The 13442-nt window shown below is 33.6% G+C and overlaps 2 protein-coding genes across 6 annotated transcripts in view; one reads left to right on the forward strand and one right to left on the reverse strand.

Annotated features, from left to right (window-relative positions):
* The window catches only part of LOC124534389 (protein alan shepard), a 135694-nt gene extending 128532 nt beyond the window's left edge, over positions 1-7162 (forward strand). For 4 of the 5 annotated variants that reach the window (XM_047110237.1, XM_047110238.1, XM_047110239.1 and 1 more), the window contains exons 6-10: positions 871-1065; positions 1171-1317; positions 1710-1979; positions 2186-2224; positions 2362-7162. In XM_047110237.1, coding sequence (XP_046966193.1) covers positions 871-1065; positions 1171-1317; positions 1710-1979; positions 2186-2224; positions 2362-2496 — 786 coding nt within the window. In that variant the 3' untranslated portion in view covers positions 2497-7162. The remainder of the gene's footprint in view (positions 1-870; positions 1066-1170; positions 1318-1709; positions 1980-2185; positions 2225-2361) is intronic. The other variant, XM_047110240.1, reaches the window with a different exon arrangement.
* Positions 7163-8531: 1369 nt separating this feature from the next.
* LOC124534364 (ribosome biogenesis protein WDR12 homolog) lies at positions 8532-13267 on the reverse strand. Its single transcript, XM_047110161.1, has 9 exons — positions 13079-13267; positions 12694-12993; positions 12145-12285; positions 11280-11455; positions 10846-10910; positions 10620-10764; positions 9893-9994; positions 9657-9786; positions 8532-9182 (listed from the first exon to the last, which is right to left on the reverse strand). Exons 1-9 carry the CDS (start codon positions 13135-13137, stop codon positions 9038-9040), a joined length of 1263 nt encoding a protein of 420 aa, XP_046966117.1. The 5' UTR covers positions 13138-13267; the 3' UTR covers positions 8532-9037.
* Between the last annotated feature and the right edge of the window lie 175 nt (positions 13268-13442).

The following is a 13442-nucleotide window of genomic DNA, read 5'->3' on the forward strand; positions in this document are numbered from 1 at the left end:
TTTGGGAGTCAATATTTAGCTATCGTGTAAGTCACATATTGACTATAGATGTTTGGATCCTCTTTAGCTTGACGTAGGTCCAGAGTTCAGATCATTGACATTAAACGGGCGATTGATAAAGGATTTGGTTTAAAACGTATGTAATCATTCATTTATCAGTTTAATTTGGGGATCATCACGAGATATTTTCGTATCAACGTATTCTCAAAGCGAACTGTGTGACATTATCGTGTTGTAAGTATTTACAAACCCTTTCAATGGTACCTACGCAAATTCAGCGCAATTATAACGCTTACTTACTTCAGACATTGTTTCATCCTGTTAATTCTATACTATTATCGTTTGCTTCAGCGGTATAACAATGTATTTCGCTACTGGGCTCTGGGTATTTCTATGCTTTCAATATTAAATTAGTGTGTATGCGACTTTAACAAGCTTCATAAACTCTATGCTGATGTATATGCCCATGTCGTTGATAACACCTACATAATAATAATATAGCATATTAGATCCAATCCGCTGATTTACGTCACAGCTGGCTTAAGTGTCTAGATAATCTACGCTAGCTTCAAGCTAATATCAATTTACTCTGAAATAACCTTGGACATCTCGAGGAATACTAACAGAATATGAAGGAATATTTTATTCGATTGTTCATATTTACTTTTTAATTGTTGTTTATTTTGCGTTTAAATTATATTATTGAAAAAAAAAGTTTAATAAACTCTTAAAATAGTAGCTGAATAAAAATTAATACAGAGCCATATTGAGAATAAAATATGTTAAAAGTCTAATACTTATTCCGAAGATAGTTGATATATTGTAGAGATTCAGGAACTTTTACTTGAACAACTTCCGTGGGTTTTACAGCAACAGGAACAAGATCCCACCAACCTTTACATGGCCAACTTGCCACCGCACTTCAAGGAGAATGATGTGGACCAACTGTTGGCAAAGTTTGGCCAAGTGGTGTCTACGAGGATCCTTAGAGATACCCATGGACATAGCAAAGGAGTTGGTTTTGCAAGAATGGAGTCAAGAGAAAAATGCGAGCAAATCATCCAAGTGAGATATACATTTTCGTAATAAAAATATACATTACTATATTTTACATAGTAATTTAACTTTAAAATTGAAATGGTATATATAAATCATATTTTTTATTTTCAGATGTTTAATGGAAATCCGATACCAGGCGCTAAGGAGCCTTTGCTAGTTAAGTTTGCCGATGGTGGCAATAAGAAAAAGGCTTTATACAATAAGCAAAATGATAATGGTGGTCGAGCATGGCGAGACAATAACGAATCGATCACTCAGGTAAAAAAATATAATCTGAATAATATTAATAATAATTAATTTAACTTAAGAATACAACTTTAAAATATACAAATGAATGTCTTATTCACACTATTTCAATTATACCTAAAGTAAGTGGTAACTGGCAAATTTTATCGGTATTTGCAGCGTATAATGTTAAATATCGTGTAATATTTAAATAAAACTAATTATAACGGATGAATCGCGTATATTAATTATTTTTAAACTTCATCATCATTAGATTCATCCGTTATAATTAGTTTTATTTAAATGTGTAATAATCGCGAAAATTTAAGACAACATTATCGTGTAATATATTTCTCGATTGTATGCACACTCATAACAATACATTTGTTTAAATAACTATGTAATGCTACCTATATGTGTTGCAGGCAATGAGTGTGACCGGCGTGTACGCGAGTGGCGTGGGCGGCGCGGGAGCCGGCGGCGAGTGTGCGGGAGTGTACCGCGGCAGCGGCGTGTACGGCGTGGCGGCGTTCCACCCGCAGCTGCATCACCACCACCACGCAGCCCACCCGGCGGCCTGGCTGGCGCCGTACGCCGCGCTCATCCCGCCCGCGCACCCCGCGCACCACGCGCCGCACGCCCCGCACGCGCCGCATCCCGCACACATACCCATCGACACCGTGCCTAGCCAATACGTTAGTTACTTTGAACATTTTTAAACATTAAAATATATAACATTTCCATATTCAAAGTATTCGTGTGAACAAAACATAACGACAATACTTTAAATGACATACTAAATAATTCCGGCCATTAATATCTACATTAAACAAATAAGACAAAGAAATATCAGTCAACATAAACAAAGACTAAACGACTGAAGGTTTTCTCTGTTTTCCAGGTAAACTGGGACAGCTTAAGGCCGGAAAATGAGTTATACGTGAGTGTGAATATGTAGTAAAACTCGCATTACAAATGGACCGTTAAATCGCTTGATGCACTCAATATAAGCTAGTCACTCGCTTTATTAGTTTATTCAAGGAAATCATAAATAAACGCGTACTTTTTAAATTTCAGTACTTTACATCGCACCCGTACCAGTACTTCACGGGGCCGACTCCACCCATCATCCAGATGCCGATGGAGAGTGAGCACGCGTCGACGGCGGCGTCGCCCGACGAGGCCTACCAGCCTTACCCGCCTCCCAAGTAGACCATAAGCCATGCTACAACAATTCATACTGTACACGAGCCAAAAATCAAAGCAACTGTGACTTTTACAATGTTAATTTGTTTTAGTTTTAATTTGCGGCCGTTATAGACTTCATCGAAAGCTACGTGCGCGACGCCTCGCGTCACACGCGCCCTTAGTTGTTGGGCCTATTTTTTCTTGGCACTATTGCCTCGACTATTTATTTTTTTCGATAGGCTTCTTTACGATCCTCTTGACTTTACGCTGAATGTGCGATTCGCTGTGATGTTTTGATGAGGTCTTTTGACGGTTCGAGGAGAGGAATTTGATATATAGATATAGCTGCAATTTTAAATGTGTTTTTACATTATAATTTTATTATTGTTTTATGAAAATTTTAATGTAAGATTTTAGGGGCAGGTTTTCAACATGTTGACACGATTATTTAAGATAGTTAGGTATTTATTTTAGCATAGTTTAATTTGATTGAATTTTAAATTTTTAAATTTATTGTCGAAAAGAAAATTTTATTATTTTTTTTTTTATCACAAAAGTAATATATAACTTGCAGAATAATTTAAAATGATATTGAACAAACTATGTGCAATCCGGATTTTCGAAACGTTATTAGAACCTATATTAGATGAGTAGATTTTATAATTTCTTTGTAACGAAATCATAATTTCCTGGTTTATATTGATATTTGTAATCGAAGGAAAGCAATATCTGCGCGGTTTAGGGTAGGAAAGTGAACGGAAAAGGTCATATCAAATGGAAACAAATTTATATACTACCAAATTCTAAAGTATGAGGGAGCGACTTATATGTTATGGTAAAAAAAAAGGTTTATCATCGTTTAGACGTCGTGCAAATGATTATTCCGAAGATTGAAAATCTTTCGAGAAATTTGTATTTTTAAAATACAAAAGAGATATCGATATAACAAAGAAAACGGCCGAAACAGCTATTAAAATATTTTAAATTTTCGCTAAGACATTAAATAGATGGCGTAGGTATTTTTGACCACCACGTGGGACAATGGTCGTGATTATTGTATGTGTGTATTTTTTCAAAATGTGTTTGGCATGGTGCTTTAGTCGTTTTATTTGGAAAATGATACTATACATATAAACTATACAGTATTATCTACATTATTCATTCATACTGGTGCAGTCTTCCAAGAATCGCAAGTACCTATTTTTAAAGCATTTTTAGAAAAAAAAAAACTATCGGTTCATAATTTCTTTTGAAATACGGTAACAGCTCCGGGCGCCGTTACATCTGTGTCACTCGTGGCGCTTATGAAGTTAGCATTACATAGAATATAACTCATCTCATCTTACTCACACTAGAGAGAACCACTGCTCACTGCTCGCCGTTGTTGTACGCGTTTCTATCACAACTGTCGCTTTTGTTATTAAAAAGGAGCTTAAAAGTGTATTTTCGTAATGAAAGATTTTATTTCGATCGCAGTACATAATAAATACAAACATCGTTGCCAAACCCAACTACAGACTGAATTTATGTATACCATACCAAAACCTCCAGATAGTTATTTCTTGATCCATGTTTTGATTCATACTCAAATAGAGACCCGAGGAACGAAGGCAATAGTGGTGTAACCGATGCGTGTGCGCATACCGAGTGGTCGGCACTCGGCAGTCACGGTGCGTGCGGCTTGCGACTTGTAACGCCGCAGTGATGATACGGCAACATTAGCAATAAGCAGTTGTATGTAAAGTCTATTTATACATTTTACGAGTCTATACAAATTTTTGTACGTTAAAACTCATGTTTGAAATACGTGAATAATGAAGTGATCCTTTTTTGAGAATCATGTACTGAATCAACTGTAGTTGTTATTTTTAGGCGGTCGGCACATTCCACTAGAAAACATCAAATAAAAATTCCACGATTGATTTCCACATTATAAATTGTGACGGATTCGAAATCCAAAATAAGAACGCCGTTTTGGCGGAATTGAGCACATTTTGTACCATCACGTAGGTTTTGGGTACACTTTATGACTTTATATAAAATTTGATATTTTTATATTGAATATATATAAATTATACATGGATATGTATACATGTATATACATTGTTGATGGGTACGAGTAAAAGCCTACTATATCGCAACTGTTTAATTCTATTTTGGCACGTCAAGAGTTTCATCAGAACCAAAATATACAAATCATTAAAATCGAGTAAGAAGTAGGGAAATATTTATACAACCCAGGGACTGAAGACTAGTTAAATGTTTGATATATTAACTGTATTTTAACTGACGATTAAGCGGTAACTTCTTTATTCAAAACCTGTGAACAGACTTATATTAAAACAATACAGGAACTGAATTAGATGACGAGACAGGTTTTGAATGAATGACGTAGACTTTGAACGAATTAGTAGATTTTTTATTTGTTTCAATAATTTCCAGGGATAGACTTAGATCGAGTTTTCGACAAACAAATGATAAAGTAGATTTTGAAGATTAGGAACAGCGTTATAGATTTTTGTATTCTTACCCGTAATATATGTACCTACATGTCTAACTTCCTTTAGAAGCTCACGACTCAATAATAACGCCTTTGGTGAACTACACATAAATATACAATTAGCGGACTGACTGTCCTTACAAAACGTAGATAATCAAACGTAAAGAGATACAAATAAGATTTTCGTTATGGAAAATAATGAAATTGACATTTATACAAAACAAGTTGCACTGAACATATAGAAACTCCATAGATCAGTTTTATACTTGTATAATTTCTGATCAAGCCAAATGTTATGAACTGACTAATACCGCCTTTTAACTCTTGAGAAATTTAACAACACAAGTGCGATAACCTGTTAAAGACGTCGCGTGGTACTTAGATAAGTAATTCGATCGTTTAGTGTTCGAAGTACGCTGTGGCTTCCTGTAAAAGCAGTCTTCCGATAGATATTTCCGCTTTGCATTTATAAAAGGTATAAATTATTTAACTACTTTCGAACCCGATCGTTACTTTGTCCCGATTGTTTTAGTCGTAAACGACTGTAAAATGTTCCCATCCTTCTCAGTGTCCATTTTTAAAGACTATTTATTTCATTCCAACACAGATTGATATTTCCCAGGTATAGTAAAGATAAGTAATACAAAACACAGAGTATAGGTGACTAGTAGGGTGTATAGTGTGTATAGTTAACACCGTCAAAAGCTAAATTTCGTGTGAATTATTTTTCTAATGCTTCCTACAATATAAGCAATAATAAACTTCATTTGATGGTAGTGCCTTCAGCTTCGTTTAAAGTAATGAACAGAAACAATATAGCAGTTGCATATGTGCTTTACACGATATTTTTACAGGTAATAAGAGGACTTACCGTATTCATAAACGTAGTAATAATGTTAACTGTGGTTAAAGTATTTTGTATTAACGACTAAAATGAAATAATGTGGCTGTCTAATCGTTGCATTTTTCACACATGATGTAAAGATTGAATCCTGAAGATAAAATTGTAGATGTTCCTAGTTAGACTCACTTCAACGTTCTTGACATGTGTGATCAAATACGTTACAATGAGATTATCGATGAGAATTTGTTATATTATATAGTGAGAGCTACTCAAACTAAAAGCACAAAAATGCATATTCAGGAACCAATTCCTAAATAACAAAACTGCGATACAACTGAAATAAATCATGTCGATGAATAGAAGTGTTAAGTAAATGTTTTTAAAAATAAGTCATTTAGTTTTAAGTGAATGTTGACTCGTTTTGCAACAGTGAATAGACAAGCTAACGGAGCGAAGACGAATTGAAGGCTAGCTTTAGGATTTAGGCTTAACTATAGATAGGTTAGTATAGCAAAAAAAATGTTTTGACGCTAAGATAGATAGAATAGAACCCTAGCATATTTCCGAGGGAGCGCGACGCGCTGGCGTCCTGTGCCGACTCTAGGGTACTTTCCTTTGTTAGTTTATTAAATAATTTAATTTGAATGGACTGAGGTCGGCGCGGTCGCGGGCGCGTCCCGCTCCCATAGCGTAAGAGAACTAAGAGAATTAGTGAACACAATTTTGAGATAAGTTTCAGTTGAACAAGTTTGCTTTCACCTCTTTTGTTATGTAGTTGACTAAGTGTAAAGAAAGAAAACTAAATGAAAAAAATCAGTGGGAAGTGTCGATACGATTGTATTTGTCCAATGTGTATTAATATAGTGTGGTGTTCTACCCAGCAGACTAGTCTAGATAGTAGAATAGTTTAGATAAAAATTTAGTTAGGTAGCCTAGGAATACGAAATGCAAAAAAATAAAACTTCATAAAATGTAAAAAAAAAGATGAAATTGTTGGTAAGAAAGAATATTTTTAAGGGACATGTTGCTTCGTTGTGTTATGATGTGAGGTTTGGCATAACTATGATAATAGTGTAAAAGCATTTCTCGCAGAGAAAAGACATAGAGGAAAGTTATGTATCTATTTTGTTACAAAGTGTTTGCAAGTTTCTATATTGTGCTATGAGCATTTTATGTGACCCGCATTATTTATAGTTATGCTGAATGGAGACTAAAATAATATATAAATAATAAAAAAAAAAACAAAATGGTACTAAGAAGCGTGTTTTATTGTGACGAGTCATGTTCCTTTGCATTGAACATATTTTGTAAGAGCAAATGATTGAAATAAAACAAGCAAAACCAAATTTTGTACATCATTTCAACCTGTATATCCTGTAATATTAATTATGTGTACCTATTAACCAAACCTCTATGTGCATCTAACTTTGTAAGCCCAAAGCGAGTAGTGGAGATCAGACTGCAAATGTCTATTATTTTTAGTTTCTACTAACTATGAATAGAAATATTAAAACCCTAGATACTAACTGGGCCGAGACTTATTTAAATAAAATTATAAGTTGATTCACTAGCAAATTACTCGCTATACCTATAAAATTTAATTGGTCTTTCGAAACACAATTAATGTGCCGCGTTTTGTCAAAGTCAGTTAATTTGATCTAGTCAAATTATTTAAGTAATATTGAAGATCATACACATGAAATAAAATCAAAGAACTTTCTGGTCTGGAAAATGTTTAGCTAGATTAAATTATAAAAGTAATAATTGTCTATGGAATCATCAATTTAATGTCATGAACTATCGAAAATCGATATAATTTGACAGAACGACAAAAGGTTTTTTATTAGTAAGATCTATGCCGTATAACAAATGTAGTAATTATTACATAGAATATTAATCTTAAGTACCTATACGAGACAAAACACTGTGACGCAGTTATCTAATCTCTTTTAACATCCTGCCTCGGTCTATTTCAATTACATACTGCAGCGGTCGGCATCACGCGGCCCGCGAACGTCTTACTTGCGGCCCGTAAATGTTTTGTAAAAATGTTGACAAATATGACAGGTAACAGGTATAGTACGACACAACTTAGATGTAGCATCGGCAAAATTCGTAAAACCGATCTCATCCGAATTGAGTACGCTATCCCAAATTATTAATATTTATTGCTTTTTCTGACGCGACAATCTATAGCGACGAATAGCGTCGAATGGCGCGATAGGGAACTATTTCTATTGGTTGTATAAATCGGCAGTAATCGGTCTTAATTTCATTCCATTGCATTTTCCGATGCTACATCTAATTTGTGTCGTACTATACAAGAAATATGACAATTAACACTAATTAATCTTGGGTAGGTATATTGGGTTTATAAGGTAAATTTTATGACTGCGGCCCGCCTATAGTTTATTTTGCTACCTTGTGGCCCTTGCCTCTCAAAAGGTGGCCGACCGCTGGCATGCTGTTTTCGGAGTTATTAATATAACACAAATTTCAAACAACTGTCATACAGACAAAAAAAACGAAAATAATAGTTATATTAATATAATAAAAAAGATACTTTATTTATTGATCGAATCTCTTCCTGTGTACACTTATATAATTTTAACTTTTATTTAATTCTTACCTTAGTTGAGTAGGCATATGCCCTCAAACTTTTAGCCAGCAGTGTATGTATTATAAGATCATAAATATGAATAAAACAAATGAAAATTGAAAATTAAAATAACTTTAATATAAGTTATACAACCAATTACTCAAACATTGTCCCCTTATATTAATTGACAAATATAGACAAACATTGCAAAAATGCTACAAATGTTCCTATTGCTCAATACTCAATAGTTGGTTTTCCAACTTGGCCCACAGTGACCAATATATTAGTTCAGCGTATTACTTAGAACCAACTTGTTAAATACTAATTATTGCAGTTGGTTCTAGGTCTTGCTCACAATGAACTAACAAAGAAACAGACATAGTTACTTCTGAATTTATAACATTAGAAGATAAAATTTCTTTTGCATGACAAAGTACAAATAATATTAATTAATTATAAGTACCATAAATTACATAACTCATAAGATTTAAATATACAATTTTTAACAAATTTAAAGATGACCAATCAAGTTTTATTTAAAAAATTAAATAAATACATTTTGGACCAACATTTATTCAAATTTGGAGCCAATGTGTGTAAAGATTGTAAATATAATATTAGTTCATGCATTACCAGTAGCATGTTTCGACTTAAATATTCTTAGAGTGTTGTCGCAGGAACCAGTCACGAGGAAGGTTGGATTTGACCAATCACAGCACAGAACTTTATCTTCGTGTCCGCTTAGGTCATACAGCGGAGTTTTTGGACTGAAAAATATATGAATTTTTTAATTGCGTATTCTTTATTTTCTTACAGCCGTCTTAAGCCCGTCTGGGTAGGTACAACCCACTCACTAGTTATTCTACCGCCAAATAACAGTACTCAGTATTGTTGTGTTCCGGTTTGACGGGTGAGTGAGCCAGTGTAACTACAGGCACAAGGGACATAACATCTTAGTACCCAAGGTTGGTGGCACATTGACAATGTAAGGAATAGTTAATGTTTCTTACAGCGTCATTGTCTATGGGTGATGGTGGCCACTTACCATCAGGTGGCCCATATGCTCGTCCGCCAACCTATATCATAAAAATATATATATATTAAGTATTATTTAATATTATATATTATTAAATTAGTGGCTATTTTTTTTTCTTATATTAGCCCTCGATTCTTTACCAGAATTCATTTAATAGCATATATGACGCGTGGATGAATCCTGTTTATTAAATTTTATTACAAACCTCCTTGTTTCCCATAATTTGACAAATCCATCATAGCCTGCAGAGAGGAATAGCGTGTCTCGTGTCTTCGACCACCTTACTGACTGCACCCATCCAGTGTGAGACGTAAATGTCGTCTTTACAATACTGTCTGAAAACAAAACACAAATTCTGTTAATAAAACAAATTATACGTTACTTAGTATATATTTCAAAAATATGCATTACTTTGTAAAAAAATGTATCTATTTGTATTACCTGTTGATCTGGGGTCATAAAGACGAATGTGCCTGTCAGATGATGCTGTTATAAGGCTGTTGGACAGCGGAGACCAGTCAACATCAAAGAATGCTTTGTTACCTAAAATAGAAGGTAAAATAACAATATTAAAATGTTTTTTTTTTCATATAATAAATATATTACCTTTTTTCATATAAATTTAGTGTTAAGAGCTCTTCTCTCTTGGGCCGTTAGGTGGAGTGTACTAAGTTAATTCCAATTATATTTCATTTAGTGATAAAAAAAATTATGAAGAAAGCCACATAGCCAAATAAAGACAAGACAGGGCAGACTTTAGAGCAAGTTAAATATTTATAGGCCATCTCTTTTTTTTATTATTCTTAATTTAAAACAATGAGATATACTGTGACTTCTTACTGTCTTACTGATTTAAATACTATACAGTACACTACAGTAACAACCTGTAAATGTCCCATTGCTGGGCTCCTCCTCTCCCATTAGGGAGAAGGTTTTGGAACATATTCCAATATGCAGTTCCAATGCAGGTTGGTGGAATGGAAATGTGCCACAATCTCCACACAATTTTTTCCTTTACCGCCGAGCATGAAATGAATTGTAAACACAATTCAAGCACATATATATAGTGCTGCTTGCTTGGGTTTGAACCCGAAATCATCGGTTAAGATTCAAGCGTTCTAACCACTGGGCCATCTCAGCTCGCTATAGATAAAATAATAAAACATACCAGCAATATCTTGCTTAATCCCGCCAAGTTCACAATCCCATATTTTCAGCAAGTGATCCCAACCACTGGACACAACAGTGTTGAAATCCATCCACTGCACTCCTGATACTGCCTCTCTATGACCTTTCAACACTGTCATGGGTTCCTTAAAATAAAAAAATATAAATTTTCTTTTACCAACTAAGCTAATAATAATATATATGTAGAAACTAAGGTTACAACTTACTCTTGTATTTCCCTGATCTGGTTTTTGTTTCTTTTTTGCTGGTACATTATCTTCATCGGAAAGGCCTAAACAATAAAGTTTCAACATTAAAACCAAAAAATATTAATAGTAAAACTCAAATATTTTCATTTGAAAATAGGCACCTCAGACTCGAGAATAACCAAAGAAAGGATCAGGCTTAATTTTAATATCTCGTTTTACAATTATTAAAAATAAAATAAGATTAAAAAACATATTTTCAATATTTGTTATATGCTGGTAATTTTGCATTGAAATCTAGAATATTAATTGGTTGTCAGTTAGTCAAAGTCAAGCAATAATATATATTAAGAAATAGTACTATTATTATAAAAACATAAATTTGTTTTCTGAAGTGTTTCAATAGTAATTGAGAGAATTTCTATACATATTTACAACCTTAGGGTATGACTTACTTGTACTCCAAAGGCAAATGTTTGTGTCCCAACTACCAGTGGCAAAACTTTTAGCATCAGCCGAGACAGCCAAACATTCCACACCCTTCTCGTGCCCTCGACAAGTCACAACACAATCCACTGAATTTCCAGAAACATTCCATACCCATAACATTGCTGATTGATCATGGGAACCACTACAAAATGAATTAAAAATATATATATTTTGCTATCTTAAATTTTTTTTTAAAGAATATTTATTACATCTATATGTATTACACTATGTCAAACTCAAACTCAAATTCATTTTATTCAATATAGAAGCATTCCGCTTATTATTTGGTCAAATTAATCAATACCACCAGTTCAGAAAAAGGAACACTCTGACCTGGGAAGAATGGGCGAAAGAAACTCAGCGGGTCTTTTTTTGTCAAATAAGTATATTATTTAGTCAAACAGGACAATTGTAAGCATTGATCATAATGTTTCTCTTAAATGAAATTCATAGTTTTATATCAAGTTAAATGCTAGTTTATTTTCTTATCTAAAAAATTGGTTCTTAGAATTGGATGATGTGTCATTTGAAGTTATAATTAAAAGCCTGTTGTCCGTCACTTGTAGAATATTTCGTGAAATGTAAATGAAATGGGGTCACAACAAACAGATTATAACACCTTTTTTACTTTTATGAATTAATAAAAAATATTGCTGCGACTATATTTAAAAAATTTAAAAGATTGAAGTAAAAAGTCCATCAAAATGGTACACAAAAGGCATTGTATGCCACAAGGAAAAATTAAATCGATATGTTTCCAATTACCCTAGTTGAGCGTATATCCATCTTTAAAAAATATATGTCTGTAAAGAAGCTCTTCATTAAGATTACCTCGCAAATATTGCTTGATCTCCATTGAAAGATACCCATGAAATTGCTTTTACCGGTGATGTGTGACCTGGTATGGCAAGTTTGTGCTGTCCTTTGGTATTCCATATATGAATGCTGTTATCATAACTTCCAGATAAGATCCTAAAAGGTTAAGCATTGTTATAACAATTTTTTGAGTGAAAAGTTGTAATGTTGTAGATTTTCATCCATACCAATATTAAAAATATGTAAGTAACTCTGTCTGGCTGTTTGTCTGTCTCGTTTTATAGCCCAAACTTCTGGATCAATTGAAATGAAAATTGGTAATCATATAGTCTAGAGCCTAAGAAAGGACATAAGACTATTTTTTAATAGGAAAAAAAAGGGGTTCAAAATGGGTTCAAATGAAAGGCTGTCTGAAAGTATTGTCATTTTTAGAACTAGAATCAAAAATCTTATATTTAGGCTATTGATCTACACTTATAAAATATCATGACACCCACTAAGGAGTATTTTAAATTCTACCCTAGCAAAGCCGCGGATAAGAGCTAGTATAGAAATAAAACTTACCAAGAACCATGTGTATGGACAGCTGACACCCAGTCATCGTGCATTAAACAATCCTGTGGGCTGGGAGCTGGAAATCTTTCCAGATACTCTATTTCTAGTGTGTCTTCTGTTGATAGACCCTTCTCTTGCAGATGCTCCGCGATTGATGTGCACAACAATTCGCCACATATTAAGAAATCAAACTCTACGCTCTTTTCAAACGATGGTCTGTTTTCTTTTAATAACGCATTGAGAAGCGTATTCAGTTCTACAGATTGTACATTACTCTGTATGGCGTATGGACTATCAGAAATTGCATATCTGTAACAAGTAGATTAGAGATTTTTAGAAATAATAGAAAAACACACCGGCAATATTTTGATTAATAAATGATAATTATACATACTGCTCCTGTTTAGTTATAAATCGTACTTGTAACTGTGCTTCGCCTGTTTCACCTGCCATTATATCAAGTCATACACAAATCTTAAGCTTATTCTCAAAGCAATTATTAATAATTCAAACTGAATTCACAAAATTTGTTCAAATAACATGTGTTCGCACGAACCGCACCACAATATAAACGAATTTGACATTTGGATCAAATTGACATTTGACAATTATAATTTTAGGTTATTATTGCGTTTATGGCTGTTTATAATATTTATATCTTTCTTCCCGTCTTAAAGTATTTTTTGCTTTTTATGGGAACATTAGGTAAATACAATTTTAATGTTTTTTACCCTGGGACTCGAGGGTTAACACTTGGC

The sequence above is a fragment of the Vanessa cardui genome, chromosome 12, assembly GCF_905220365.1.
Source record: "Vanessa cardui chromosome 12, ilVanCard2.1, whole genome shotgun sequence".
Lineage (NCBI taxonomy): Eukaryota > Metazoa > Arthropoda > Insecta > Lepidoptera > Nymphalidae > Vanessa > Vanessa cardui.